Source organism: Drosophila bipectinata, chromosome 3L, assembly GCF_030179905.1.
Source record: "Drosophila bipectinata strain 14024-0381.07 chromosome 3L, DbipHiC1v2, whole genome shotgun sequence".
In the NCBI taxonomy this organism is placed as follows: Eukaryota; Metazoa; Arthropoda; class Insecta; order Diptera; family Drosophilidae; genus Drosophila; species Drosophila bipectinata.
The window spans coordinates 3,856,460-3,884,340 of record NC_091738.1 but is presented as its reverse complement, the minus strand read 5'-3'; the positions used below and the strand labels follow the sequence as shown (position 1 = coordinate 3,884,340).

Sequence of the window (27,881 nt, the reverse complement as noted above, 5' to 3'; positions counted from 1 at the left end):
TCTAAAAGTCAGGCCGTCGCAAAAATACTTTTAGCTGAAAACACAGATATCCATGCATACACACATATTTTTTGTTAGAAATCCAGACCAGATCTTAAAAGATCTTAGCTGGCGTGGCGAGAAAAAAAAAATATATAAAGAGACTGCACTTTCTGTAGCCCAACCGAGATCAGAAATTATCAGATATGAAAACTTTCTACATCCTTAACTTTTGGGAGAATTCTCTATTGTAATTTAAAACAATTTCAAACTTGTAACTATTTTATATTCATAATTTTTTCGAGGTTTTTTTTGATACTTTCATTTGGAGACTGTTTCACTCTTCAGCTGGGCTGGATTGACTTTTTACAATTGTGCTTTTCCAACAAGCATTGCTGCTGATTTTATTTCATTTTCATATTTAAAATTTTTCTTAAATAATATAATTAAATGCTAGTAAAACGTATCGATTTGTGTCGATGTTTTACGCCCACGAAAAGTACAGTATTACAATCAGTTTCCTCTCCATCTCTCATATATCTTCTCATCGAAATAAAAACATGCGGTATTAGCTTTTATTTTTGATCGGGAATTCCATGGATTTAATTGTTTCCGCTCCATTAATTTCATTTCATCTCCACGAGTGTTTCTGTTAAAGGGTTTTCGCTTTGTTTTTTATAGCTTTTCATATATACTTATGATTAATATTATGTTCTTTGCATCTATTACTAAATATATGTATGTATGTAGGCGTGCCATGTTGTTTGTTTGTTGTTGTTGTTTCTGCTCAGCGCATAGCGTTGGAACCAGCCATTTACACAAAACCTAACAGATGGCCGGTTCGCACGCCTGCAAAAGATCGCGGGCACGGTGCAGCCCGCAGGACGTCGTGAGAATTATAACGCTAAGTATAATTATACAAATATATTTAATCCGTTAGATCCGTAACTCGAAATTCCTGATAATAAGAGCCAGTGTGTCGTCGATCGGTCGGTCGCTTGATTGGATTTGGGGGGTTCTTTCCAATAATAACTTTTTGCAATGAATAGGATATTTACTTTTCAACTCTCTCGGTTCACTCTTCGTTCATCAATTGTTATTTAAAGTGGTTCTCCACTGACGAAGCGGCATTATTGAGCTGAAATCGGTATGCCATTAGAAACCATCATAATAACCAAGTCGGAGCTAGTACTTACAAACTGCCGCCACCTGTTGCGTCTGCTCTGGCAAGAGGGACGTCGATTTCGTCGTCGCAGTTGTTGCAGTCGCGTCCGAAGCATTATTGGCTGCTTTTAGGGCAGCGGCGGGGTTGCCATTACCATTGGGTATGTTGGGTTGACCACGGTTTCCATCACGGCCGCCATTGTTTCGATTGTTGCTTCGGTTGCGGAAGTTTCCTCCACCGCCGCCACCCATTCGATAGTTGTTGCGATTGTAGCCGGGCGCTCCACCATATCCAGAGTTCATGCCTCCGTTGCCCGCTCCGCCGCCCATGTTTCCATTGTTGTAGTAATGGTTGCGTCCACGGTAGCTGTTTATTGATAATCTATAGATCCTTTGCTTCCGAAGATGCTTCTTCACTTACCTGCCACGACGTGTTGAGGAAACGCCAAAGGTCTCGGTGTTTAACTTGCGCTCCTGGCGCCAATCGTTCTTCTTGTTCTTGCTGCGATCCTGGGCAGCTTCGCACGAAATGTTGTCGAAGAACGACTTGGTCTTGTCATAGCAAACATGGACATCATCCTCCTCCGGCTCATGCTCCCCGGCACCGGTTTCGTTTCCAGAGTCATCCTTCTTGTCCGTCTCGCCATTAAGCTGCAAAGTCAAGAACTTGATTATAAGAAACACCTTTCTGATGGAAACTGAATCTATTACAACTTAAATAAAGTAGTTTTGTGGTAAAAAATAATAAAAATTTGATGTTTACTTACTGTATGGGCGCCCTCAACCTTTTCACCCACCTGCTCATTGGTTGCAGTTGTGGTTGCCGTCGAGTTGGCGGTTGATTTGGCAGCATCATCGGCCACCTTGAGCTTCGCCAGTTGGGAGCGCAGTTCCTCGAACTTGTTGTTGGCCTGCTCGAAGTCGAAGTCGCCCTCGAACTTGATCTTGTTGCGAGGCTTGTTCTGATTGGCCGACTGCGGACGATATCCCTATAATGAAAATATTATTATTCAATGTTTTTAATGGAAAACTACCACTATGTACCTGATTTGGTCTCATGGGACCTCGTGATCCCATGCCGCGATTACGCATCATCATGTTGTTTGAGTTCTGGCCACCGCGGTGCATGTTCCAGGCTCCGTTGCCGCCACCTCCATTGCCACCGCCGCCGCCGCCTCCTCGCTGTTGCTGCATTCCATTGCCGCCACCGCCTCCGCCTCCGCCGCCACGGTTACGCTGATTATTGCTGTTGTAGTTGTTATCCATCTGGCGACCAGAGTCACGGCGATCCCGCTGGTTGTAGAAGTCGTTGCCGCTTCCTCCGCGCTGCTGCTGCATGTTGTTGTTGGAGCCGCCTCGCTGCTGCTGCGCCTGTTGCTGCTGATTCGAATGCTGCTGCTGGTGGTTCTGGCGCTTATGACCTGCATCGCGCCCGTTGCCACCCTGGGCAGTGTTCTGTTGCAGCTGCTGCTGATGCTGCTGGTTAAGCTCTGCCGTGGGACTGATGATCAGGCTGATGGGCGTTGTGGAACGGGAGGCTCCGGCCAGCATGTCTAAAACGGAAACTGAACATGTAAAGGACGGACGCAACGAGGACCACACATAACACATGCAGGAAATATTTAAAATTTGTTGATTTTTTAATTTTAAAACTAATCCAGAAACTAATGATGTAAGACACCTTCACTTACTTGGCTGTTTTTGCTGTTGGGGCTTCTGCTGCTGCTGATTTCCGATGTGCATGAAAGGGGCTCCACTTCCAGGAGCACCTGCACCCGGAGCCAGGGAACCGGCGTTCGCGTTACCCACCATATTGGCTAAGTTGGCAGCGGCCAGGTTGCCGAAGGGATTTCCATTGCCATATCCTGGTGCACCACTGGGAGCGCCACCGCCTCCGTTGCCGCCACCCGGCATAGAGGGGGCCCCGTGGGGTGGTGGCTGCTGCTGCGGCGGCACCTGTTGCGGCTGCTGGGGTGGAGCACCCATTGCATTGGGCATGGGAAAGTGCTGGGGCATACCCTGGGGCGGTGCGTTCTGGAGCTGCGCTTGCATGATCGCCGGGTCATTGTGGTGCGGCAGAGTATGATTGTTGACCACTCGAATGTCCTTGATGTCCGAGCCGCGGAAGAGGATGTAGTCGTAGATCTGCGACTGAGGCGCTATCTGGAACTGGGTGTCTCGATCCTCCGTACCGAAGGAGCGCACTACACAGAAAGAAAACAATAGGTTACACCTCAAAAGTAAAAGTTGAGTTTAAGGTTAGGCCGGTGTAGTTCCTATATAACCTCAACATAGGCATAGAAACGCATGTTTTGCCGGTATTTGTGCGTTCTCCTTTTCATTTGCTTCTCTCCTTTGCATCCCAGGGCAGTGACACTCGTAACGGGATGTGGCGCACATACCGTTATCTGGCGCCAAATCGAAAATGTTTTTGCAAATAGACTTTCCAAACAAATTGCATTTGTGTAGGTGAAGTGCAAAACCAACGCTGTACAACAACAAGCGAGACAAAAACAGGCCAAAGCCAACATGACAAACAAAAAGCATAAGCGAGAGAGAGTGTGCAGGGACCGGAGAGAGCGGGAGATAGAGAAAGAGAGAGCGCCGACGGTAGCGGCAATTGCACTCTCTGCGTATGAAATTACTGTAAAAACTAACAAAAGCAACGAAAAATGTGAACAAGGGAGCCAAGAGAAATTGAAAGAATCCATTTTCTTTTCTTTCGTCGCCCACCGACTTCGCTGAACCGTTTTTTACAGCGATTTTTGGCGCAGATTACGGCATATATACACATATATATATATATTTATACATATACCTATATATATACGGTAAAAGCTGTGGGTGAGGGGGCGGTAAAGCAATTACGTGGGAGATTGTGGGGCACTTTGGCCGCTGGTTACTTACCACTAGAGAGCGCAATGGTGCACTCCTGCGGATCCACGGTGTAGAGGCGGCCTTCATACCTGATGTCCGCCTTAGAAATCAGGCTGATTTTAGAGCCCAACTCCGGCAATCCCGTACTCATCTTAACTGTACTTCACAGGCACTCCGGAATATAAAAAATTTACGATTTTCACCAACTATTATTGTGTGAATGTTTGCCAACAGCGCGTTGACGTTTTCTGCCAAAAGCAAACAATTATAGCGAGCGCGACGACAACGATTTCTCGACGGTTTCAACCTCCTCAGCTCCTCTCTTCTTTTTTTCTCACTTGCTAAGCACGCAATTACTTTCAACTTTCAGGGCGTTTTTACGGCTAAATGCTTATCGCTCGCCTTCACCTTTTAGGCCTGCGTTTTCGCACAAGTGTGCTTAACTCTTTCCAAATGTCTGTTGAGCAGCACTCACTGCCTTGGATGTTCAAATTGCAATTTTCGATGCAGAAAATCTTTTCACCGTCCGCCTGCGAAAACCTACCCGTCGAAAATGGACGATTCGAGCGAGTGCTCTTGCAGTGTTGCAAGGTGCGCGAGGAGATGGCTGCATTTTTGCAACACATTTTTCGATAGATAAGATTCCTATTTCAAAATTTAATTATTCCAAGAGCAAGAGCTTGTTAGACATAAGCTTATGAATATTTCCCCAAAAAAAATCAATTAGTAAAAATTAATTAACTTGACAACCAATTAGTACATGATCTCGATGAACCTTACAAAACTATCGGTCCATTTATTCTTTTTATACCAAGTGCTGAATATTAAGAATATAAAAATTAAATTAAGAAAAAGATTGCAATTTAAATGCTAGTTTTGCTTTTCATTAATTAAAATATTTGTTATTACTTGAAATTTAAAACTCTAAAACAGCAGATGCAACTCTGACGAGAGCGTCTGCATCCCTGGTTTATTGGCTTCCCTCGGCGCTTCATTTTCCAGCCATTCAAAGTAATCGCCAACTGAAAATGCGCTGGCATTTTGTGTTCAACTGATTTAATATCTTAAATAAAATAACAAAAAATTGTGAATATAATATAAACATGCCGCCACAGTTGGATCCCATAAGCGTGCGCACTGCGCGCTTAAATAACATAATCCTGGGAAAAGGAGTAGGCGTCAGTGCGAAGCCCGCCACTGGAGCCTCTTCACGAAGGAGCATTGTGCCAGTGAGCACGACCAGCGCAGCTTTAGCAGAGACTGTATGCCGGGAAGGACTTTTGGACGCCTTTTGTTTGCTGTACAATGAATGCGACAAGGACTCGCTGAAAAAACGCGATCGCAACATTGCCGAGTTTGTCAACAAATGTGAGTCAGACCTGTCCCTTTCCGGAAGCATTTAAATACCAATATGCCTTATTTTACATAGTTCGACCCATCGTGGAGGAGACTCGAAAACTGCGAGTAAATGCAGATGATTTTCTTATCAAAGCACTTATTGGTCAGGGATACTTTGGCAATGTCCACTTGGTGGTGGAGCGACAAACCAATGACATTTATGCCATGAAGAAGATCAAGAAGTCGGTGGTGACCACATCGCAGGTCAAGGAGGAGCGGGATATCATGTCCACACGCCACTCAGAGTGGCTTATTAACCTCCAGTATGCTTTTCAAGTAAGAGTCTTACATATTCTCCTCCTGAGTAGTTATTTTTATTGAGTCATAATTTCTAGGACAATGATAACTTGTACTTGATCATGGAATACATGCCGGGTGGGGATCTGCTAAGTCTCATGTCTCGTCATGGTCCTTTCGACGAGGACTTGGCCCGCTTCTATCTGGCAGAACTCACTGTGGCTCTTCACACACTCCACGAAATGGGCTATGTTCATCGGGACATTAAACCAGAGAACATCTTGATTGACCGCTTTGGACACATCAAGCTAGCTGATTTTGGTAATGCAGCTGCTCTGGATCGAGATGGTCATGTGCTTAGCTTGTCGCCAGTTGGCACTCCTGATTATATAGCTCCGGAGCTACTGCAAACCATATCCACCTACAAACTATCAAAATCGATGCACGATGTGAGTAGAACTGTACGATCGCAGAGTGCCCAGAATACTTAAAGAGAAAATAAGTACAATAATGATGTAAATACACTTATTTCAGGTCAGCTGCGATTACTGGTCTATGGGGATTATTGGATACGAGCTCATCTGCGAGACTACGCCCTTCCATGAGGAGAATGTACATGAGACATATTCCAAGATCCTTTCACACTGTGAGGAGAGTCATCTAAAAGAACTGATCAGTTTCCCTAGCGATCTGAAGGTTTCCCATAACTACAGAAATCTTATAGAGTCGCTAGTGACGAATCCATCAAGACGTTTGTCCTACGAACGTATAAAGAAGCATCCTTTCTTTGATGAGATACAGTGGGGTTCGATACGCTCTCAGGTGCCACCTATTATCCCGACCATTAAATCAGACGACGATACGTCCAACTTCGAGGACGGTACTCGGCACAAGTCTCGTAGAGATCCGGGAGTGGCTAAAAAGTCATTGACGACCAACATGAAATCGCATGATTTTAGTGGCAAGGACCTCCCCTTTATTGGATACAGTTTTGTGCACATGGAGAAGTCGGCTCTAACCGGGTCCTCTGATGAAAAACTGCAAGAAAAGCTGAAAGAGCTGCAGCATAAACTTAAGACCAGAGAGAACGAAATCTCCATGCTTAAACAAGATCTCATGCGAGCCCAACAGTCATTGAAGAAAACCGATAACAAGTCCCAAGTGGTGGTCGACGCCAAAATGGAAATAAAAAAGCTGCAGCAAATTATTAAAGAAAAGACAATGGAGTTGGCCAACTGCAAGACCCAAATAAAGACACTCCAAAGCTCTGCCAAAATTGACGAGGAAATGTGGTCCAAGAAGGAAGCCACCATTACAGATCTGTTGCGACTAAATCGACAGAAATACGAAGAAGCCAAGATAGCTTCCGAGCAACGCTATGAGAAACAATTGGCCGATAAAAAGCAAGAACTTGCCTCCACGTTGGAGAAGTTGGATGCTCGCGAAATGGAGTTCAACTTCAAGAGCGAAGAATGCAAGCATTTGTCGGACAAATTACAAAACTACAAGGACATGTTGAAGCAGCTAAAGGAACAGAATCTTCGAAACGAAGCCAACAATGAGGAACAGAAACGCCAGATGGCAGAATCGTACGAACAGAAACTTACCGACCTTCGAAAAAAGGTTCGTGACTCCCAAGACACTCATCGCCGTATGACAATGGAGATTAAAGAAATTCGTACCGAACTGGATGAGTCTCTCTGTTCTAGTAAGTCCACACAAGAAGCTAAAATGGCCACAGAACGAAATATTGAAGAAATATTAAAGCGACTGAACCAGGAGATTGCCTCCAACAATGACCTTCATGCGGAGAAGGTCAAGTTGGAAACAAAACTGCAGCTGAGGGAAAATGAAACACAAGAGGCTAGGGCTGAGTGCCAACGTCTCGAGAGGGAATTGCAGGTGAGTTTTGACAGATTTTCATTTATATAATCACTAATCGAAAGTCGATAGTTTATAAATCAAAACAATCGAATTGTTTAACCTTCAAATCCACACAAAATCACTGATTATCTTTTAATTTCTATTACTTCTGCAGCTTGTTGAATGTCGTTGCCAGTTGGCTGAGTCTTCACTTGCTTCTCATGCATCTCCCTATGAAACTGCCCCTGGATCTTTAACCGAACTAAACGCCATTGAAGACCAGCTGCGCGCCGATTTGGTGGCCGCCAAAGAGGGTGAAACCCATCAGAAGGGACGTGCCGATCAGCTCCAAGCTCTGGTGACCAAGCTGGAGCAGATGCTGGAGCGTTTCAACGAGCAGAGCCTTTCGCCAACTAAAGGCCACTCCACTCGAAAGCCGGGAACAGAAACCGTTGGGGACATTCTGGAGCGGCAGAACGAAAAACTGGAAGACAAGCTGGCGGCCGTGCGGGAGCAGATGATCGTGGAGCGCCAAGCCGCTCGGACCGCCAATCTATCGCTTTGGAAAGTAGAGAAGCAACTCGAAGAAGCTCTTTCCGAGAAGAAGATGCTCGCTCGACGCATGGAACTCACTGAAGATCGGATTAAAAAGGCTCAAAATGCCAACGAGGAATCGCAGCGGATGTTGAAAACAGCGCAGGAGGAGACCCGCCAGAGGGATTCGAAGATCGAGGAGTTGAAACAGGAGCTGGCAGCTGCGAAGCGTGAGGTTCTCAAGGAGCACCGGCAGTGGGAAAAGGCCGAGCAGGAGCGCATGAAGTGCAAATCGGAGATAATCGAGCACTTGGCCAACGTCCACAAACTGGAGCAGCAGGAAACGGAGCTCAAGCAGAAATTGAAACAAATCCAAACTAGATTTGATGGCGTCACTTTGGAAAATAAGAGCATTCAGAGGGAACTACAAGAGGAGCGTTCCCGAAGCTTGGCAACCAATGACACCACCTTGGCTCTGCAAAAGGAACTTAAGCAGCTCAAGGATAACTTCCAGCGACTGAAGTATGCCTGCAGCATTACCGATAACCAACTGACCGAGGTGGAAACCATGCTCAAGTCTGAGCAGGAACGTAACAAGTCCCAGAAATCTCAACTGGATGCAGTGCACCTGAAGTTGAGAGAAAGGAATGACCAACTAACCGAACTTCGCAAGGAACTATCGGCAATCGAGTCGGAGAAGCGTCTGTCGGAGCAGCGGGCCCAAGTGCTCGCATCGGAAATCGAAGAGCTTAGGGAGAACCTCAAGGATCAGCAGAAGAGGATGATTGCTCAACAGGACCAGTTGGTGGAGCAAACGAATGCCTTGTTTGCAACTCAGGAGCGAGCTGAGCTGCTGGATGGTCAGAATGCCAATTACCAGGTTCAGAGCGCGGACTCTGAGCGAGAACTGATCAGCCTCAAGGAAGAGAATGCGCGGATCCTGAGCGAGCTCTTCCACAGGAAGGAGGAGGTGGCTATCCTCCAGGCGCAAATCAGAGATCTAGAGGCCGCTCAATCTGATCTGAATGCGGAGATCGATTCCCTGCAGGATACACTGGCCGAAAAGGAGCAGTTCTATGTCCAGAGGGACATCAAATCCATGGCTACTCTGGCTCAGCACAAGAAACTGATTGACTATCTCCAGGTAAGCTCCCTTTTCTTCATTAATTTTCCTGAATGTATGGGGATGACAATATGTCCCCGAGTAAAGGGGCGTCCCAAGGAGGAACCCCTTCAGAAATACCGATAATGCTTGGGAGCCCAATATGGCTCAAAGTGAAGGCCATATCTTTGGCAATTCTCATCCGATCCTTGAGCGGAGTATCTTAAACGATTTGTAGATCGATTCTCCACAAATCTGCATCAAAATCCCAGAACAAAATATTTTTTAGATTTTTTGTCAAATTTTCTGGAGGATCCCCTTCAGAAATACCGAAAATGCATGGGTAGCACAATATGGCCCACAGTGAAAGCCATATCTTTGGCAATTCTCATCCCATCCTTGAGCGGAGCATCTTAAACGATTTGTAGATCGATTCTCTACCAATCTGCATCAAAATCTCAGAACAAAATATTTTTTAGATTTTTTGTCAAATTTTCTGGAGGATCCCCTTCCGAAATACCGAAAATGCATGGGAGCCCAATATGGCCCACAGTGAAGGCCATATCTTTGGCAATTCTTATCCGATTCTTGAGCGGAGTATCTTAAACGATTTGTAGATCGATTCTCCATAAATCTGTATCAAAATCTCAGAACTAAATATTTTTTAGATTTTTTGTCAAATTTTCTGGAGGATCCCCTTCCGAAATACCGAAAATGCATGGGTAGCCCAATATGGCCCACAGTGAAGGCCATATCTTTGGCAATTCTCATCCGATCCTTGAGCGGAGTATCTTAAACGATTTGTAGATCGATTCTCTACCAATCTGCATCCAAATCTCAGAACAAAATATTTTTTAGATTTTTTCTCAAATTTTCTGGAGGATCCCTTTTATTGCGAAGGCTTTATCTTCTCTAGTAATTATTTTATAGTCAAGAGGGATACCATATACGATTGGTAACCTTTCTTGTTTACTAATAGATTCATTTATTTTCAGCTCAAAGTGGAAGATTTGTCGTCGAAGAAAAAGAAAACGCTGGCGGACAAACTGTTCGGCTCCAGTCACACCAATAAGGAGAACGTATCACCCAATGATGTGGAGTCCTCTATTCTCTATCGTGCCCTAAAGGAGGAGTTGAAACGGGAACAGAAAGTATCTAGCATGCTGAAGGAGCAAGTGGCACAGTTGAATGGTGGGTTGTACAAAGAAATTATGTATTTTTGATGGTAACAGTTTTGAATTGTTTTAGGAACCGCCACCTTACGTTCACCACGGAAATCCACGATGGTCAACGAAGACTCAGATGCCCCCAAGCAGAGGCCAGTTAGTATAGCGGCTGTGCCACGTTCCCCACAAAAGGATAAGGCCACCTTGAAGCGCACCAAAAGTCAGGTTGAGCTGAAGACATCGGAGAAACCTTTGGTTCAAGCTCCTGAACAGGCATCGCACCATCGCTTCGAGCTGGCGCTGCAGGAATCCAAGAAGGACGCATCGGAGTGCACAGTATGTGGCCAGGTCATCCTCGCTGGCTCACCGTTCTGGAAATGCAAAGAATGCAAGGACGTGACTCACCGCAAGTGTCGAGCCAATGTCCAGGGATATTGTGGAACCACTCCAACTGCTCCATCAGCCGATGATCTGAGTAGTATTCCATCTGTTTCGAGTGTGAATTTAGATCAGGTCGAGACCGCAAGTGAAGCAGGATCTAGCGAATACATTGGAACTCTGGTGTACAGCTCAGACGGATCGGAGGATCAGGCCGTCAAAAAGGATATCGAAGTAAACTGTGCTTTTGAGGTGGCCGAACAGCAAATTCTTCTGTTGGGCTGCAATACTGGACTGTATGCTTATCATTTGGAGTCTCAGAGATTGGTGCACATCACCGGCATCGAATCGGTGTACTGCATGTCAATCTCGACACGATTGGCCAAAGCGATCATGGTGGGAACGGTTGGAGAAAAGATGTACCAGTGCGACTACCGGCAGCTGGAATCGCGCTGCCAGAGTTCCAGCGCCTGCCACAAGCCTGTGCTGGAGACCTCTGCCATCGAACTGCCATTTGCCAATCGAACTCCTTCGGAAAAATGGAAACTAGTGCTGATTTCCAACGAGACGGAGAACGCATTGGATTCGGTGGCTATAGCTGCTACCTCCACCCGGATTGTAATCCTCAAATACGACCTCAAGCTGCATATGTTCAAGCCTGTTCGAGCACTGGACACTGCCACTCCGGTTAGCTCAATATTCTTCACCCGACACTCGGCTATTGTTACTTCCGATAAGTTCTACGAAATTGATTTGGACAACTTTGCGGCCGAGGAGTTTGTGGATCTAGCTGATAAGTCCATGCAGAACACGGCCAAGTGTCAGCCCATCACAGTTGTGCGGATTTCCCGGCAAGAGTATCTGCTTTGCTTTGCAGAGTGCGGCGTTTTTGTGGACGAGTTTGGCTGCCGTTCGAGGCCCTGCGATCTTAATTGGGTGTATGCCCCTACGGGTTTTGTTTACCGGGAGCCGTTCCTATTCGTCGCCCACTACCAGAGCGTGCAGATCATCCGCTTACACCGATCATTCAGCAAGGAGTTGGCCAACGGAGACAATACCTCGGAGTCCTCAGAATCTTCCGAGTTGCAACGAGTTTACTTGCCACACTACATGTCCACTCTGCTGGCGAATAGTGGAGACATAAATCTCTATGCCATTGCAATCGATCAAAGGCCGTGCAATGGCTCGCAGAAGATCTATCACCTGGATACCCTGCAGGCGTTTAAGAAAAAGTTTAATGTCTCCATGGAGACCTTGTCGTCCGTGGCCACATCCGTGACTCTGGGATCCATTATGACAGGTGATAGTGTATAGACCAAAACCATATAAAAAACCTTAAACTTTAAGAAACAAGATTAAATACTACAAAACTGTAGTAACATAAAATAAGGTACATATTTAACAAATTTTATGTTCATAAGACTTATTTTTGGCAAGAAAATATAAAGTAATTAAATATTCTTTTTCAACATGGGACTAAACGTTTTTTTTAACTAACTTTTCATTGGTTTTTACTATTTAGATTAAATCATTCATTTTTAATATGTATATTTTTTTAAATATTTTGTGACAACGTTTACCACTCTCATTCAATAACCTTAAAATAACCCTAACTGCGACTCTAATTAAAAAATAAATAAGAACTTAAATGTTTTCATTTATAAAAAATAAACTATAATGTATATTTAATAAAAATCATATTAAACAAAAATTCTTTTAAAAAATTCGTCAAGTTCGGGAAGCTTTTCCGAATCCCACAAAGCTTTGCGGCATCAGCTTTCAATATCCCGTTGAGTGAAAGCCCCGGTGACTGCTGGTGGCGGTGGTGGTTGTGATATCTCTCTCGGCGGGCACTACGGCCGTGTGTGTGGGTCGGCGCTGGACGCGGAACTGCAGCACTACCATAAATTGTGGTAATTGAGTTCAATTTATTCCATGCCGGTAAAGTGGAGGCACCCTTTTCCAGCGATGTTCAATTCAAATCTGAGGCTGTGCGCGCACAGTGCCATCGCAGATTCAACCACAACGGCTGTGATGGAAGTAACGGACGTCACGAGAACCCTGATATGTCGGGCATGCCTGGTCCTTCTCGGTCCCGAGGATGTCTCATATAATCTCGTCAGGGAGCAGGATTTGGCTGAAAAATATTTTGGCTGTATTGGCGGCGATGCCGGAAAGATGCTGAGGCTCCAACAGAACGAGGAGGATGAGCTCCAGCAGCCGCAACTGGTCCTTAAAAGCATCTGCGAGTGCTGCTACCACTTGGTGCAAAAGTTTCACGACTTTCAACGCATGTGCGAAGAATCCTCACGCAACTTTGAGAAACTGTTGCTGGACATCGACTACCACTGCATCGAGGAGCAGGATGTTGGAGTCTCCTTGCCGGATTTAGATACGCCATCGGATAGCAATGATTCCACTAATCAGAAGCCCCAAATGGACACACTCGGCCCCAAAAACATTGTAAGTTAATGGGCAGAGAGGTGCTCGTGTGGTTTATTCCCCTACGCCATAATCTAATCACGGCCGGTGCTCAAATTTGTTGCCTAGCAGCAGCAAAGACAATACTTTCCCACACGCCGTCGAAAAATAAACACCCGTATGCTTTTGTTTGTATACAACTATTTTTGTTTGCGGCTATATCAAGAGTTGGCTGCGATAGTATTAGAAAAGGAGGCGCGTCTTCGCATACGGGCGCGTAATTTATTTGGGTATAAAATGGGTATTTTTAATAATTTCCAAAATATCTGGTAATATCTGGAAAATTATTTCATAATAGATTGAGTCAAAGGGACCTAAACCGGAAGACCACTAATGGAAACCTTTGCTAATGTATCTTATTTCCCCCCCTATAGGAGGAAGTCTACATAATGGAGGATGATAATACCAAGCAGGACCTTACACAGGAAAAGATACCTTCATTATCACAACGCAGTTCCACAGGACAAAGGAAACGTCGAGCGAGAAACACCCTTGAGTGCAAGGAGTGCCAACGGGGCTTCTACAAGACGTCCCTGCTGGAGGCCCACATGAAACAGCACGAGGGCATAAATCCCTATACCTGCGTCCACTGTGGTAAGAGTTATGCGAGAGCCAATCTTCTGGAAGAGCACCTGCAAAAGAGGCACAGTAGTACTGCTGAGCAGGAAACCTATCCCTGTTCCAGCTGTGATAAAGTGTACACTGCCTACCGGAGTCTCAAATATCATTTTAAACAACAACACGAGGTAGTCGACAAAAAGGAAGTATCCATTCAGCACATCTGTGAGAAATGTGGAAAATCTTTTGGACGAAAGGCTCACCTCACTCGTCACAAATGGACTCACTCCAGCCAGGATGAGCTGAAATATGGTTGTGAATTTTGTAGTAAACGATTCTACACGAAGGAGAACATGCTGGATCACCAAAAGCGACTGCACGGAGTCCATGGCCTGCTGAGGTGCCGGAAGTGCGGTCGGATCTTCAAGAGCTGGTTGGAGCTCAAAGAACACTTGAAAAAGCACAAGAAGCTAGATAATGTAGTTCAATAATTCGTTTTTTTTTTTATTTATGTGGTTTCAATAACATCAAGCTAACTCAACTGTTACAATGATTTGAATTACTTTGAATTTGTTAAACCTTTTGATGGGGAAATGCAGCATGATTGGATTGACGATGAATGTGGTGGAGGTTGATTCGGTGAGGCTACTCTAAAATTAGCTAACATTCACATAATGGCCGGCGCAGCACAGTCGCTTACAAATCATCAGTACAAAAGGCGGGTGGCGGCGGCGACGTCTACCCGTTCACATTTCAAATCATCATGTATATAAAAACAATTAACTAAAATTTATGCTTAAGCTTAAAGAACGGACTGTTTTAAAATTACATTACCAATACATTCATATATCATATAATTAATTTTTGTTATTGTTTGGAGAATTGAGAATAAAACCAGATAATCCGTCTCTATAAGAAATGCACGGTTGCCATAAATCAGCATAAACTATGTTGGAGAGATGTGCGAATGATGAGTGAGGGGAGTTCTGTGGCGGTTGGGTGGAGTTGCTTGCACTATATGTAAATAAATACGCCGCAATATGAGCATAGGATGCATATGGGTAGGTGTTCTGTCGTCTAAGTATCCTTGTGTTTCTCATAGAAGGCGTCTAGATACTTTTTGTACTCCTTTTGGTCGTTCCACATCATCGCGGCCTGCGCATTCAGGGGACTCTCGTTGTTTGGCTCGCCTAGCAGTGACTGGATGGACAGCAGAATGGTGCGAACATCGTACAGCGCCGACCACTTGTCCTTTAGGATATCCAGACAAATGGCGCCCTGCAGATCCACGTTCGGATGGAAGCAGGACGTCAGGAACTTGACCACAGGTGCCGCATATGGATAGGAGTTGGGAAAGTCCAGCGACAACCGATATGTCTGGCCGGCGTAGACCGTATTCCTTGGCCCTGCAATGGTTCCCACCCACTTGAAGATGTTCTCGCCGTCCGGGAATGCTGAGATACCCTTCTCATTGGCCATCATCAGATTCATAAGTTCTTTGTGCAGTCTGTGGAGAAACGTACATTGTTAGTTGGTGCTGGCTGGCTTTGCGACATCCGGGCTTGGTCTCACCTTTTGCTCACGGCGTGATTGTCTTTCACCGGCAGCGAGTCATCACTGTGCTTGCTGCCACCGCCCCCCGTTCCGCTCTGCTCGGGGCTAATGTTCTGAGCCATGGCGTCCTGGAATTCGACTCGTATTTGATTCAATGGCAAGGTGCTCTGCAAATTTGGTGCCTTTTCCTCTTGAGAAATTCACTATACACTGTTGAGTGGCAATTTTGTTGTGGTCGGAAGTTGTAAATCGGAAATCGCGTCTGTTACTCCTACGAATCTATTTTTTCACTTTTGTGTGTGTGCTTGGCTACGCTTTACTTTTTTATTCGAAAACAAAATGGAAGGAGAAAAAATGTTGCTTTGGGCGTGCACAAGGTTGTATTTGGCAGTGCCAGTCAGAAACTGAAACTATCGATAAATTTTTGACTTTTCAGAACGAAACGACCGTTAAAACGGTTACTATTTTAAAAATTTCATCACAAAATACTGAGTTTACATTGAAGCGAAGATTTATGAGGTTTAAAAATGTAAATTTGTTACAACTTCATAAAAAAAAGGTAAAAATGATGGCGTATTTTATAAATCCTCATCAAATCAAGTGCATTTCGATTTAATTCATTGTAAGAATTGTTGTCATATATATAAGTATATTCATTATTTATAAAATAAATAATACATTATGTTCATTATACAAGATTCATAATAAAAATGCATTAATAATACTCATATTTTATTTAAATTATTATGTTTTGTTTGATGTTTTTCAACACTGTTAGGTACCATTCGTATTTGTACTTTTCTTAACACGTACCTATGTATTTATTTCCATCAAAACAATAAAGTAATCTTACAAAAATGGATGAAAACAGCCTTATATATGGGCTAGAGCTGCAAGCCCGTGCTCTAACTCCCCAATACGGTGAGAGTAATGACGTATGCTTCTTCATAGCAACAAACTCCTTGAAGCCAACGAATCAGGTGCACCTAATTCAGTTCGAAGAGGAGCAGGGAACAGTGCAATCTAAGGTAATAATAAAAACTAAGGAAGATGATTGTAAAAGGATTATCTTTTAGGTTTTCGAGCATGCCCTTGGAGAAGTTTGGAAACTGAACAGCTGTCCCCACAATTCTCGTTTGCTGACATCCGTTTACAATGTACAAAAAGGAGCTCAGGTGTTGACTCAAGCAGCACTGCTAACGCTTCCAGAGAATCTTAATCCCACGGATGCCGAGCAGCTCAAATCGGAGTATCTGCCATGGGAGAACGTGGAACAACTGAATACGGAATCTCTTGGAGAGAGGGTTAAAACGGTTGAGTTTCATCCAAGCCAGGATCAAACTCTTGCCTGTGTGGTGGACAACAAGCTGGCTGTGATGCAGCGAGCCGAATCCTCCACTCGAGTGGTGGCCGAAGTTCCAACAAGTGGTTCGGCAAGCAAGCACTCGCTGAACTTTACCAACGGCAAGTGGTCGCACCACCATCAGGGTCATCAGTTCCTGGCCCTGCACGAAGGTAACTTAAGTGCTTACGACGTGCGAGACACCCAGCACTGCGCCTGGAGCATCAGCGACGCTCACGGACAGATGGTTCGCGATCTGGACTGCAATCCCAACAAACAGTGTCACCTAGTCACCGGTGGCGATGACGGCTACTTGCGGATTTGGGACTGCAGGATGCCCAAGTCGCCGGTGTTTGAGCGCAGCGACCACTCGCACTGGGTTTGGTCAGTGCGATTTAATACATTCCACGACCAGCTCTTGCTTTCCAGCTCCAGCGATTGCAAGGTGCTTCTCACTTGTGCCGGATCTGTCAGCTCTGAGACTCAGGCGCAAACCGGGCTTGACGACACGAATTTTAGTGGTACTGAGGCAGAGGAGCGCCACAAATTGTTGCCCGATGGTCTCCTACAAACTTTCGACCAGCACGAGGACTCTGTTTACTGTGCAGAGTGGAGTAATGTGGATCCGTGGATTTTCGCATCGCTCAGCTACGACGGACGCGTCCTTATCTCGAAAGTACCAAAGCAGTACAAGTACCAGATTATATTTTAAGCCAATAATTTATTGTTTATGCTAAAAGTAAAACTATTTAAAGACGTATGTATTGATTAACCTGTATCCTCGGATGTACAGTCGGAGGAGTCATTGGGATTGGCCGTTTCCACGGAGCACACTCGCTTTATGAGTTCATTTTCGATCTCCACAGTTCCATTATCCACAGCCTCCTCCATTTGCACGTATTCAATAGTGGCTGCATTCTTCTTTGTCCCTGAAGCAGCAGTGGGTTTTGGATTCTCGGCTGGTTTCCGAGCGCAAGCCTCTTCTTCCGCCTCCTCGGCCAAGCTGCTTCTTTGTGGTTGAACTTCAGCGTAAATAGTGGGATATTGCTGCTGCAACTTCTGCTTGATGACTCGAATCTTGCGGAATATGTAGTCTAGATCCTTTTTCATCTCATTAAGACACTTAACATGTCGCTTGAAATCCTCGGTAGCGTTTTTCAGTCGACTCTGGGAGAGGGCGTTGCAGTTAAGCAGCATTTCATTGGTTTTCTCAAAACGCTGAAGCCTATAAGAAATTTAAAAATTAATTCAGTTTCAAATTAAAATATTTATTTTGACTTGCATTTGCTTTTGTGCCCTTATCATGTTTTCCACATCACCCTGATTCACCATTCCAGCTAGACTCTGTATGAAAGCCTCGGCGGCGGAGTTACCGAAACCCGTAAAAGATTCCAAGTCTGGAGTGGCATCCTGAGACTGTTGTGCATCGTTTAGGCCTATGTGACTCATTATTGCCTAGAGGATGAATGTTAATCATCTTCACTTCTAAAATTGATTTGTTTACATGCCTTTTTTCACTCGACTTATCTTTGGAATTATATCAATTCGTTTTTGGGTGAGATCCAACGTTTTACGTGGTGGACAGTTAATCAATCCATATTAACTATACTTGTTTTTACAATAAGTTACTTCCATATTTAATAATAAACTTTTGTTTAGCTTAGAGAGGAAAATTTTTTGTTGTAACACCTGTTTTTGGTACAATTACTAAAACAGTGCTGTAAAATGCCAAAATCCTTATCAATGTATTTTGCATTTTTTACATGTAAAATACATACATTTTTTTACACTCTGCTTTACACTTATTAATAATTTGTATTATCTTTTTATTCCAAAGGTTCAATGGTAAATATAAAATTAAAATACATAAAAGTTAAACTGTTATGATTTATATTTATTTTTATAATTACAATCGGTACTGTTATCGGAAACACCTGTTGTGAAAAGCTTTGGGTTTTGGCGCGGTACCGTGTGCTGTCACACTATCTTTATAAGCGGCTTGCCAATTTTTATTCTTTTGAATTAATCTATTAATTTCCTTTCAAGATGAAGCTCGCTCCGACTGTCAAGCTGAACAATGGTTATGAGATGCCAATACTGGGCCTGGGAACTTACAATGTAAGCAACAAATACACATAGAAGAATTATTATCATTATGTCGAAAAATCATATCTACGATATGTTGCTAGAACTTTTCACATACTTTTCTGAATATTGTGAAATTCTGATTACATATATAAATGTTATCACAGTTGAAAAAATCTCGATGTGAGGCTGCAGTGCGGCACGCCCTAGAATCGGGATATAGACATATAGACACAGCATATTTGTACCGGAATGAGGGTTTGATAGGAAAAGTACTGGGTGAGTTTGTTTGCCAGCAGAAATTGAAACGGGAGCAGGTGTTCCTGGTCACAAAGGTGAGTCAGGAGGAACTCAATGGAATGTTTATACAAGAACGTACATATAAGAAATCAATACTTAGCTGTGGGACATATATCACAATCCGGAGAAAGTACAGTATGCCTGCAACTTGCAACGGAAAGCTCTAGGAGTGGACTATATAGATCTCTATCTAATGCATTCACCTGTGGGAGTATACTATATCTCGGATGAGGATCTAATGCCACATGTAGAAGGAGAGCTATGGACAAAGTGAGTGTTGGACCCCGAAATTCCTTCCACCCAGAAACTAATCTGTTAGAATGGCCGTAGCGATGTAGATTATGTGGACACCTACAGGGCCATGGAACATCTTGTGGAACTGGGCCAAGTACGCAGCCTGGGATTGTCTAATTTTAACGCTGCCCAGTTGGAGAGATTGCTAAAAAGTTGTCAGATAAAACCTGTGGCTCTTCAAATTGAATGCCATCCTGGTTTGGTGCAAGTGCCCCTGATTGAGCTCTGCAAAAGGCACGACATAACCGTTGTGGCATATTCGCCACTGGGTCGCCCGACTCCCGGCCGTCCCACACCCGAATACCTCAAGGATCCCAGTGTCGTGGCATTGGCGGCCAAATATGGGAAAACTCCAGCTCAAGTGATACTCAGATATTTGGTACAAAACAAACAACAAAATTCTTTATCTGGTAAAAAATATGTGCGATTTGCAGATCGATATTGGCACAGTGCCTATCCCAAAGGCCTCCCAAGAGGAACATCTAAATGAGAACCTCGATGTCTTCGATTTCCTCCTAAGTCCCGAAGAGCTACAACAACTGTTGACTTTTAATCGTGGGGAACGACTCTGGAAGTTTGAGAAAGCCAAGAATCATCCGCATTATCCTTATTAGAATTATTTTATAATAATCCTAGTTATAGTTATTAAAATATACATATCAAGTTGTTTAAAGATTTTACAAAAGTCTTTGTCCCCGTTTTCGGGCCATCAGAAGCCTTTTATATCTATCCCTTTGAAGCCGTTGTTGCTCGTGCAAATACATCTGGATGTCGTTTCGGTTAGTCCGTTCCCGCCACTCAGCCAATCTCATTGTTGTTTCGCTAAAACGTACTTCAGGAGCGCGTAGTTTCCGGACTATTGACTTCCATATTTGTCCAATAAAAAAACACATCGCTTCTATCTGAAAAAGAAAGTGTGTATAAGGTACTTTTTACTTTCAGTCCAAGGACAATGAAGGAGAAGCTGCTATAAAACATGCCATTGATGTTGGCTATCGTCACATTGACACGGCCTATTTCTACCAGAACGAGGCTGAAGTTGGAAAGGCAATCCGCGATAAAATAGCCGAAGGAGTTGTCAAGCGGGAGGATATTTTCCTCGTTACCAAGGTAACTAAAAGAGGATATATCCCAAGGAAAGAAATGACTAGATTTTACTTTCAGCTTTGGAATATATTCCACGATCCAGCACTCGTTGAGGGAATTTGCCGCAAGCAGTTGAGTAACTTTGGTCTGGAGTACATCGATTTATATCTGATGCACATGCCAGTGGGCTACAAATATGTTGACGATACCACCCTTATGCCAAAGGACGAGAATGATGTGCTGCAACTTAGTGATGTCGACTATTTGGACACCTACAAGGCCATGGAGAAGTTAGTGAAACTGGGGCTGGTCCGCAGTATTGGGGTGTCGAACTTTAATAGCGAGCAACTGGCTCGGGTTTTGTCCAACTGTGAAATCAAACCTGTCACTAACCAAGTGGAGTGCTCGCCGGCTCTCAACCAGAAGGCTTTGACGGCCTTTTGCAAGAAGAACGACGTGACTCTGACGGGCTACACTCCGTTGGGTAAACCAAAGCCAGATGTTCAAAAGCCCGACTTTATTTATTCCCCAGAGGTGACGGCCATAGCCAAAAAATACGGAAAGACTACACCCCAAGTAGTGCTGCGCTATTTGGTAATTAAAATGAATCTTATATCTACTACAGTATATTAATTTGTTATGTCTACTATCTTATAGGTGGGTCTTGGAGTCATTCCAATTCCCAAGTCATCGAATACCAACCGAATTTCCGAAAACTTCAATATCTTTGATTTTGAGCTGACTGCCGAGGAGAGCGCCGTGCTTGATGGATACCACACTGGTGAACGTGTTGTTCCATTAAATTTGATCAAGGGCCTGAACCACAAGTACTATCCCTTTGCCATTGAATTTTAAGCCAGATGAAAACTGTCCTGGTAAAATTTATGTAGTAATGTAGATACAAAAATAATAAATGAATTTGTTATACGACAAGAGTGTGACAACATTTAAAAAGCTTAATGTTTGTACATTTAATTCTTATCCGGGTCATTGGCTTCTATTCACCTCTAAAGAAAGGTTAGTTTCTAAAAAAAAAAGATGTACGGGAGCATTGAATCTTTGTGTCAGCACGTTTGACATCGTATTCCGAGAAGGTGAAAATGTTGGCATAGGTCCGTAGAATTCTCATAAACAGAAGGAATAAAAATGTAAAGTATTTTTGGCAATAAAGTTCTCAAACATCTTTTTAGTGATGTTTAAAAATTGTAAAAATAAAAATTATAGTTCTATGTGCTAAAATACTTTAACGAGTTAAGACGAACAACGACAAGGGCGTTTACAACGTCAGTTTCTAGCCATTAATAATGTGTCAAGATCTAGCGACTTAAAAAAATTCAATAGAAAAGCATATAATAAATACTAGCTAGCACATTTTAACAATAATACTTTCTAGTACATAGTTATTGACTTATTTTGTGCTATCTCTGGATCTGGAATTCTTATATTTCGGCCAAATATATCTACCGGAAGTTATTAGTCTCGCCAACTTCAGAAATGAAGCATGAAAATATTAGGGCTATTAGTGATACTCCCGATTACGCCCGGATGTCTAATTATTTTTGGATTGCTCGGCCCATTTGGAGTAATCGCAGCCAGTGACCTTTGTAAAAGCCAACTCAGTTTGTCCAGATGACGTCATAGCGAAAACGCTTTCAGATGCTAAAAAATAATACAGATTAAAACGCATCGTTTGGCCCCTGACCTGGCCGCGTCTAGGAAGCACGACAGCGATCCCTGCCACGGTTTCATGTCGCACGAGCCGGCAATTAGGGGGAAGATCTCTGGCATGCGCCACCTTGACCCAGGCCAAGAATAAAATATTACAAAGGCCAAAAAGATTGGCAAACCACTTTCCATGTTATCCGGCTATCTCCAAGTCTCTGTTGCTCCACTCGGCTGCTCTCACTCAAGCTCAAATACTCATACTCATACCTGCATATGGTATACTCAGTTGGCTGAGTGTGGCGGAGTGGAAACCCGATGATCCGAAAGCGAGGTTTAAATAAATTTTCAGTCTACCCGAAATCGTCAGTTTCGCTCAAAGCGTACCCACGTTCACATCGTCGTCGCCAGTCGCCAGCGGAACTCACACGGATATTCCGGCCAACAATTAGAGCCCGTGGATCAGGCAGCGTACAAATATTGTTATATAAGATTATCAGCTTGTGAAATCCCCCAGTGCCAGTGCCCAAAATCAAAAACCAAAAGTGAGTTGAGCTGAGAATTCCAACGAAAATACATCATAACCTGATATGATACGAATCCTGATATAAGAAAAAAATATATACAAAAAAAGAAGGATGAAATTGGTTGCATTATGTAAATGGTCGAGAAAAGCTTGTGGCCGAGAAAAACTTTCGCTTTCACCAGTACAGCTCTTTGCAGCAGTTGCGCATGCGCAGCGACACTTGCAGACTGTTGTCTGCGATTAGTTGGCTTCGGCTTTGATTAAACGGGGAAATACTTATAGATCGGGTTGACGGATAAAATTGAAGATGAAATAAAAAAGAAGACGTAATAATAGAAATTGAGAAACGTAAAAAATAGTTGGGTTTCCCTTTGAAGGAAAAAGGCCCTTTGAAAGTTTTAATAGTAATTAGAATAGTTAAGGAAACAAAAGACTAGAAAACATTTTTAGCTAGTTTTTCATATGCTTTGAGTTTCCACAATTAAAAATCACTACCGACTTAACTTGGCTAATAATCAAGCATTATTGACCCACTGCGAGGGTTGCGCCCCAGTCAATTATTTAACGGCCGAGAGTGTTGAGAGTTTTGTAATTCTGTTTGCTTTAGCTGGCTTAATTGCCATGGTGCTTGGAGCCACAGAGGCCTGCAAGGTCTTCTCGCCCCGATGTTGGCCAACTTCGCCATAAAAGCCGAAAAGTGGTTGGAAAACCGTACTCGTATAATGCAATTTGTGTGGCGTGGTTCGCATATAAATATTCATGGCAAGTGGCAAGCAATTGTGCAATTGCCAGGGACGCCACCGTAGCCCATCCATAGCTATTGACGTGACGATTTCCTTTGACCAATAATAATAATAACGACGACCTCGACTGTTGTATTCTGGGCCAGGGCGGCATAAAAATTCCCCTCCAAAGCTTCAAAGCTAGGTGCTGCAACTAATGGGTTGTTTATTTTTTTGGCCCGATCCGCCTTGACCAACGTCAAAGAGCCTTGGCTAACGAACGTGTCGGGATTAGTTAATGAATTTCACTGAACGCTGATTACAACGCCATTAGATTCTGACACATGAATATAAAGTGCGACTCATCCGGGGAACATTAGCGAACTTTGCCGTAATTGTGGCAAAATGCAATCTGCATGATAATCCGGAAAGGCAGATGCAAATCTTACGGATCGTAAACCCGTAAGTTCGTCTATTCGAAATTCAAAATTGAGCAGAAGCGAATACTGCCAATGTGCACGGTCATGGGGTGGGATTGGGCAAGTGCACTGAACGAAATTTAATGGTTATTACAGTTTCCATGAAGTATAAAAAAAAAAAAATAGTTCAGTTTAGAAAATTTTATTAGATTTTGAATTATTTTTTGGCTTTCATTAATACAAAAAGTTAAGAAATTCAAGTTCAAAATATAGATTTTCTCCTGTGCATTGGGAGTGGATTGGGCCAAGTAGTGGGTTGGGGGGCAACGGCGAAAAAAAAACCCGTTTTGAGCATTTCTCGAGCCTGCACTCTTCACTCTTACTCTTACCAAAATCTTGGCGGCGACTTTATTGGCCGCCCCCGGGGGCCTGTAAGACGTACTACTACTACACTTTTTCAGTTTGGCAGCTTTTGTGGCAGATGTGATGTAACCAGACGGGCTAATTGGCAGAGCGGAAAGCGAACGCAAAAGACACGATAACGAAATTACAAATCGCATGTTTCTGTGGACAGCCATCTTCATCGGCTTAATGGCAGGGCCCATAAATGAACGAGTTACCAAAGCCCAGCTTTCGGTATTCCGATATTAAATTGGACATATTCAAAGCAGGGACCAGGGAGGGCTGCCCATTATATAGCACACGTTCAATTTTTACATCATGTATGTATGGTTGGGGGGGTATTGTATATAGTGTATATATAGTGGATAGTAGATGGATCGATTGCGTTGAAAAAACTGTGTGAAGGCCACGAAAGTGAACCAACTGGTCATAAACAGTTTGTTGACCAAAAATAGCAGTCCCAGTCCCAGCCGAACCGATCCGATCCGCAATTACAGGGCAGTTACTTGGCTCATCTTTCTCTCGACCTTCGTCTGGGTTTTTACGAGTAGAAATTTAAATGGTCGCCCCGAAATGACAAAACCGACCAAACATTCGATTCATATGCAAATCAGTTAGCCGGCAGATTTTGGGTCACGGTCATTGGACCTCTGTAAGATCGTTTTTTTTTTTTCCAAGCAAATCAGCTGCTGGTTTAGCGCGGAAATGGCACTAACATCTTTTGCCCAGATTGGCCAACATAAAGGCGGTGGTGGAGTCATCACATATATCTCTCAATATTTCCATATAATATGCAAAACCACTGTGGGCAGCTTCTGTGAGACGCAGAGACCCACGCAAGCCATTGCACTCCAGTCTCCGGTCTACGATCTGTAGTCAGTAATCCGGTCCGGACCCCTGACATTGTGCAGCCAAAAGTCAAGAGGGATTAATTGGTATGCACATTCATATAAGGTCTTGTTGATTTGGTCCAGTAAACTGCGGTGACCCTTGAGAGTTCGATGAATTTTAACATTTCGGGTTGCGCAAGCGCCACCACCTCGGTTACTGACCAAGGGCAACCGGCCAATTATAATCGCTGGTGGTGTCTTGGCAGCTGTGAAGAAATCTGGCACTGGCAGTGGCCAGATCTGACTGTGTTTTGTATCCCAATCAGAGCAAAAATGTTGTTTTCAATTTAGTTAATTGATATTTAAGATTTAGGGGTGGAGTTACTAAAGTACACCTGGGTTTTTAAGAGATTAAATAGCCATAGTTTTTTGGGTTATCATTTTAAAGCTATGACAGAATCTACCAAGTATTACTACACTTTATATTATTTGTTTTTAAAAGTTCGACTAATAAGTTTGATATTTATATGACAGGAACTCATAGCCTCAACCATTTACTTACAAAGTAAAGCATCAGGCCTCATGTATCATTTCCAATGGCCTTATTTTTCTTTTTTTCTCAAAACAACATCATTTATAAACTTATTTTAAGCCGACAGTTTTTGCCAAAAATATCCGGTTTGTGGAAATTTCCAAATCCATTTGGCAGATCGTAAAATATGCAACAAAATAATAATTATGCATTTATGAAGTTTTAAATTTTACATAAGTTCTGCTTCCATAATTTCGGCTTGTGTTTTTAATTTGGAAATATCTTTATTTTTTGCGTGTTTTGCAGTGCTTGAGACCGAGGTGCTGCAACAACCGAAGCTTAACGGACCGGCCACCAGTTCCGGCGGCGACTACGACTATCCGTATGTGTGTGGACTGAGTCCGGCCATGAAGCAGGTGGCCAAGGAGGAGCTGCACGAGGACGAGAACATCCGGCGACAGGCTCTGGCCCAGTTCCGCGAATGGATCGAGAAGCATCCGCACATCCGGAAGTGCCGCACCGATGCCGTCTTCCTGCTGCGTTTCCTTCGCACCAAGAAGTTCTCCGTACCGGCTGCCTGCGAAATGCTGGAAAGATACCTCACAATCCGCCAGCTATTCCCCCAGTGGTTCCAGCAGCTGGACATCAACGATCCGGCCATCAATGAGATCTTTGAAAATGGTTATCTGTTCCCGTTGCCACAGCGTGATTCTACGGGACGTCAGGTTCTCTTCTCAGTGGCCGCGAAGTTCGATCCCTACAAGGTTAGTTATTTCTTCGATTTAATTTGTTATTTTTTACTAAACATTACTTCTTATAGTTTACTTCGGTGCAAATGGCCCGTGTGCATAGTCTGATCTGCGAGGCTCTTCTGGACGATGAGGACTCCCAAGTGGCCGGATATGTTTACATCAACGACGAGAGCGGCATGAACATGGGCTTTGTTAGCTTGTGGTCCCTGACCGACCTGCGCAGCATTGTCAAGTGCATCCAGAACTCCACCCCAATGCGCCACAAGGAGACCCACTTTGTCAACATCCCGCACTACGCCAACCGGATCATTGAACTGGGAGTCTCCATGCTCAGCGACAAGCTGAAGAAGCGCATCATTGTAAGTCAATTGGCAGTTTCTTCTTGGAAGAGTTACTTATCAATAAATTCTTGTAGGTCCATAAAAATGTGGATATCCTTAAGACAAAGATCGATCCTGCTATTCTGCCCAAGGAGTACGGTGGTACTGTGCCCATCGCCGACATGATCGCCGAGTTCAAGCAGAAGCTCCTCAAGCGGCGGGCGGCCATCCTCGCCCTGGACGACATGCGCATCGAGATCACCAAGGATGCGGCCAACTTTGCTGGAAACGATATCGGCGATATCGATGCCGGAGTCGTTGGCAGCTTTAGGAAGCTGGAGGTGGACTAGGCTCCCCCATTTAACCCATCACGTTCCCGTAGGCTAAGCTAGGATAGATCAGGATACCATTGAGACAGGCGATACGACGCGCGGGCATGCACACTTCGTACCTATTTAAAAAGCATCAACACTAAATTATATAACTACCAAGGTGGATACTCGTCCGGGATGATGGTTTCTCCGCCATTTTCCCGCACAATCTCAGTTTACCGAAGCACCACTATATGGATCTGATGTTGAGTTTCCCAGTTGTATATTCCATCCATGCGTTACGTTATGTTAAATGAATGTCTATTTAAATATATGTATATACTTACTTTTGAGAGCTTAAATTATGAATTTTTATTTAATTTAATGGGTTTACTTGGAGGGTTAATGGGTAATTGTAATGGGTTTATCACACTTATGGGGGATGGGAGTTTTTGTTTGAAATTTTATTAAATTTTATATAGCATACTTTTCGGCGAGGACGACATTTTTGAAAATCTTAAAAAGAGGTAAACATGTTTGTTTGGCCATTTATTTTTCTAATCTTAATACATAATATTAAGATTTCAAGTTATATTATAAAAAAATATATCCATAAAAATAATCTTTAAATATTAAAGTTTGTAACAATGGTATTATTTTCTTCAAAATGTATGAAGATTGCACTTTTTTCATTTAAATCTATAACTTTTTTGTTTTTTTTTAATCTCTTGTATTATATATTTCTCTTCATAGACCTTATTCCTCTTCAGATGCATTTGCATGCACCAAACTACATGTGTGAACCATGTGCCCCAGTGGGTGGTGGTTGTGCTTTGGCATGGAGAGGTGGCGTTCGGAAGCGGATATCCCCCCCAAGAAGACCCAATTACAGTGTTGCCGCTAAATTGTTAATTTCACGGTGAGCTTTAGGCAAGAAGCAGAGCCACGACACCGATCACAGTTAGTTCCATCATACTTGTAGATACTTTTCTTTGTAACGGTGACAC

General features: G+C 43.6%; 8 protein-coding genes across 17 annotated transcripts; 5 read left to right on the top strand and 3 right to left on the bottom strand.

Moving 5' to 3' along the window:
* Positions 1 to 351: 351 nt before the first annotated feature.
* On the bottom strand, positions 352 to 4,591 carry tral (trailer hitch). 4 transcript variants are annotated; one of them, XM_017244780.3, is made up of 7 exons: positions 4,051 to 4,591; positions 2,835 to 3,347; positions 2,188 to 2,708; positions 1,911 to 2,132; positions 1,565 to 1,794; positions 1,176 to 1,510; positions 352 to 1,117 (listed from the first exon to the last, which is right to left on the bottom strand). In XM_017244780.3, the coding sequence occupies exons 1-7, from the start codon at positions 4,169 to 4,171 to the stop codon at positions 1,110 to 1,112; spliced, it is 1,950 nt and encodes a 649-aa protein (XP_017100269.2). In that variant the 5' UTR covers positions 4,172 to 4,591; the 3' UTR covers positions 352 to 1,109. The 4 variants fall into 4 exon arrangements, with proteins under 4 accessions (XP_017100269.2, XP_017100271.2, XP_017100270.2 ...); XM_017244782.3 differs by having other exon boundaries at positions 1,941 to 2,132; XM_017244781.3 differs by having other exon boundaries at positions 2,188 to 2,696.
* A 388-nt stretch (positions 4,592 to 4,979) lies between these two features.
* Positions 4,980 to 12,163, top strand: sti (sticky). 2 transcript variants are annotated; one of them, XM_017244776.3, is made up of 7 exons: positions 4,980 to 5,388; positions 5,450 to 5,694; positions 5,754 to 6,104; positions 6,190 to 7,557; positions 7,694 to 9,196; positions 10,150 to 10,345; positions 10,403 to 12,163. In XM_017244776.3, the coding sequence occupies exons 1-7, from the start codon at positions 5,124 to 5,126 to the stop codon at positions 12,010 to 12,012; spliced, it is 5,538 nt and encodes a 1,845-aa protein (XP_017100265.2). In that variant the 5' UTR covers positions 4,980 to 5,123; the 3' UTR covers positions 12,013 to 12,163. The 2 variants fall into 2 exon arrangements, with proteins under 2 accessions (XP_017100265.2, XP_017100264.2); XM_017244775.3 differs by having other exon boundaries at positions 5,754 to 6,116.
* A 354-nt stretch (positions 12,164 to 12,517) lies between these two features.
* Positions 12,518 to 14,706, top strand: LOC108127796 (zinc finger protein Paris). 2 transcript variants are annotated; one of them, XM_070279979.1, is made up of 3 exons: positions 12,518 to 12,639; positions 12,702 to 13,161; positions 13,554 to 14,706. In XM_070279979.1, exons 2-3 carry the CDS (start codon positions 12,733 to 12,735, stop codon positions 14,226 to 14,228), a joined length of 1,104 nt encoding a protein of 367 aa, XP_070136080.1. In that variant the 5' UTR covers positions 12,518 to 12,639; positions 12,702 to 12,732; the 3' UTR covers positions 14,229 to 14,706. The 2 variants fall into 2 exon arrangements, with proteins under 2 accessions (XP_070136080.1, XP_017100578.2); XM_017245089.3 differs by having other exon boundaries at positions 12,518 to 13,161.
* vih (ubiquitin conjugating enzyme vih) lies at positions 14,213 to 15,698 on the bottom strand. 2 transcript variants are annotated; one of them, XR_011442778.1, is made up of 3 exons: positions 15,310 to 15,698; positions 14,572 to 15,244; positions 14,213 to 14,520 (listed from the first exon to the last, which is right to left on the bottom strand). XR_011442778.1 is itself a non-coding variant. In XM_017245091.3 (2 exons), exons 1-2 carry the CDS (start codon positions 15,411 to 15,413, stop codon positions 14,815 to 14,817), a joined length of 534 nt encoding a protein of 177 aa, XP_017100580.1. In that variant the 5' UTR covers positions 15,414 to 15,698; the 3' UTR covers positions 14,213 to 14,814. The 2 variants fall into 2 exon arrangements, 1 of the variants encoding a protein (XP_017100580.1); XM_017245091.3 differs by having other exon boundaries at positions 14,213 to 15,244.
* A 372-nt stretch (positions 15,699 to 16,070) lies between these two features.
* Positions 16,071 to 17,393, top strand: LOC108127539 (EARP and GARP complex-interacting protein 1). Its single transcript, XM_017244663.3, has 2 exons — positions 16,071 to 16,319; positions 16,368 to 17,393. The coding sequence occupies exons 1-2, from the start codon at positions 16,149 to 16,151 to the stop codon at positions 17,343 to 17,345; spliced, it is 1,149 nt and encodes a 382-aa protein (XP_017100152.2). The 5' UTR covers positions 16,071 to 16,148; the 3' UTR covers positions 17,346 to 17,393.
* Positions 17,335 to 18,351, bottom strand: LOC108127540 (kxDL motif-containing protein CG10681). Its single transcript, XM_017244664.3, has 3 exons — positions 18,142 to 18,351; positions 17,916 to 18,088; positions 17,335 to 17,858 (listed from the first exon to the last, which is right to left on the bottom strand). Exons 2-3 carry the CDS (start codon positions 18,080 to 18,082, stop codon positions 17,402 to 17,404), a joined length of 624 nt encoding a protein of 207 aa, XP_017100153.2. The 5' UTR covers positions 18,083 to 18,088; positions 18,142 to 18,351; the 3' UTR covers positions 17,335 to 17,401.
* A 225-nt stretch (positions 18,352 to 18,576) lies between these two features.
* LOC108127538 (1,5-anhydro-D-fructose reductase) lies at positions 18,577 to 21,358 on the top strand. Of its 2 annotated transcripts, XM_017244662.3 has the most exons (5): positions 18,577 to 18,751; positions 18,886 to 19,053; positions 19,119 to 19,288; positions 19,349 to 19,691; positions 19,747 to 19,926. In XM_017244662.3, exons 1-5 carry the CDS (start codon positions 18,680 to 18,682, stop codon positions 19,924 to 19,926), a joined length of 933 nt encoding a protein of 310 aa, XP_017100151.2. In that variant the 5' UTR covers positions 18,577 to 18,679. The 2 variants fall into 2 exon arrangements, with proteins under 2 accessions (XP_017100151.2, XP_017100150.2); XM_017244661.3 differs by lacking the exons at positions 18,886 to 19,053; positions 19,119 to 19,288; positions 19,349 to 19,691; positions 19,747 to 19,926 and adding exons at positions 20,255 to 20,422; positions 20,477 to 20,992; positions 21,056 to 21,358 and having other exon boundaries at positions 18,592 to 18,751.
* Positions 21,359 to 22,421: 1,063 nt separating this feature from the next.
* Positions 22,422 to 27,236, top strand: LOC108127804 (clavesin-1). 3 transcript variants are annotated; one of them, XM_017245104.3, is made up of 4 exons: positions 22,422 to 22,605; positions 25,798 to 26,255; positions 26,312 to 26,602; positions 26,659 to 27,236. In XM_017245104.3, coding segments are annotated over exons 1-4 (1,005 nt in total). In that variant the 5' UTR covers positions 22,422 to 22,604; the 3' UTR covers positions 26,914 to 27,236. The 3 variants fall into 3 exon arrangements, with proteins under 3 accessions (XP_017100593.1, XP_070135977.1, XP_043070122.1); XM_070279876.1 differs by lacking the exon at positions 22,422 to 22,605 and adding an exon at positions 23,609 to 23,770; XM_043214187.1 differs by lacking the exon at positions 22,422 to 22,605 and adding an exon at positions 24,320 to 24,449.
* Positions 27,237 to 27,881: the final 645 nt, after the last annotated feature.

Bases quoted from the DNA above. Each gene is read 5' to 3' on its own strand.
- tral (XM_017244780.3), bottom strand. From the start codon at position 4,171: ATGAGTACGGGATTGCCGGAGTTGGGCTCTAAAATCAGCCTGATTTCT. The intron at 3,348-4,050 runs GTAAGTAACCAG...CTTTCTGTGTAG, and splicing joins CACCATTGCGCTCTCTAGTG to TGCGCTCCTTCGGTACGGAG. The intron at 1,795-1,910 runs GTAAGTAAACAT...TTGACTTTGCAG, and splicing joins AGGTTGAGGGCGCCCATACA to CTTAATGGCGAGACGGACAA.
- LOC108127538 (XM_017244661.3), top strand. From the start codon at position 18,680: ATGAAGCTCGCTCCGACTGTCAAGCTGAACAATGGTTATGAGATGCCA. The intron at 18,752-20,254 runs GTAAGCAACAAA...TTTTACTTTCAG, and splicing joins TGGGCCTGGGAACTTACAAT to TCCAAGGACAATGAAGGAGA. The intron at 20,993-21,055 runs GTAATTAAAATG...ACTATCTTATAG, and splicing joins AAGTAGTGCTGCGCTATTTG to GTGGGTCTTGGAGTCATTCC.
- LOC108127796 (XM_017245089.3), top strand. From the start codon at position 12,634: ATGCCGGTAAAGTGGAGGCACCCTTTTCCAGCGATGTTCAATTCAAAT. The intron at 13,162-13,553 runs GTAAGTTAATGG...CCCCCCCTATAG, and splicing joins CACTCGGCCCCAAAAACATT to GAGGAAGTCTACATAATGGA.
- vih (XM_017245091.3), bottom strand. From the start codon at position 15,413: ATGGCTCAGAACATTAGCCCCGAGCAGAGCGGAACGGGGGGCGGTGGC. The intron at 15,245-15,309 runs GTGAGACCAAGC...GTTTCTCCACAG, and splicing joins AATCACGCCGTGAGCAAAAG to ACTGCACAAAGAACTTATGA.
- sti (XM_017244775.3), top strand. From the start codon at position 5,124: ATGCCGCCACAGTTGGATCCCATAAGCGTGCGCACTGCGCGCTTAAAT. The intron at 5,389-5,449 runs GTGAGTCAGACC...TATTTTACATAG, and splicing joins TGCCGAGTTTGTCAACAAAT to TTCGACCCATCGTGGAGGAG. The intron at 7,558-7,693 runs GTGAGTTTTGAC...TTACTTCTGCAG, and splicing joins GTCTCGAGAGGGAATTGCAG to CTTGTTGAATGTCGTTGCCA.
- LOC108127539 (XM_017244663.3), top strand. From the start codon at position 16,149: ATGGATGAAAACAGCCTTATATATGGGCTAGAGCTGCAAGCCCGTGCT. The intron at 16,320-16,367 runs GTAATAATAAAA...ATTATCTTTTAG, and splicing joins AGGGAACAGTGCAATCTAAG to GTTTTCGAGCATGCCCTTGG.
- LOC108127540 (XM_017244664.3), bottom strand. From the start codon at position 18,082: ATGAGTCACATAGGCCTAAACGATGCACAACAGTCTCAGGATGCCACT. The intron at 17,859-17,915 runs GCAAGTCAAAAT...AATTTCTTATAG, and splicing joins ATAAGGGCACAAAAGCAAAT to GCTTCAGCGTTTTGAGAAAA.
- LOC108127804 (XM_043214187.1), top strand. From the start codon at position 24,335: ATGAACGAGTTACCAAAGCCCAGCTTTCGGTATTCCGATATTAAATTG. The intron at 24,450-25,797 runs GTATGTATGGTT...CGTGTTTTGCAG, and splicing joins ACGTTCAATTTTTACATCAT to TGCTTGAGACCGAGGTGCTG. The intron at 26,256-26,311 runs GTTAGTTATTTC...TACTTCTTATAG, and splicing joins CGAAGTTCGATCCCTACAAG to TTTACTTCGGTGCAAATGGC.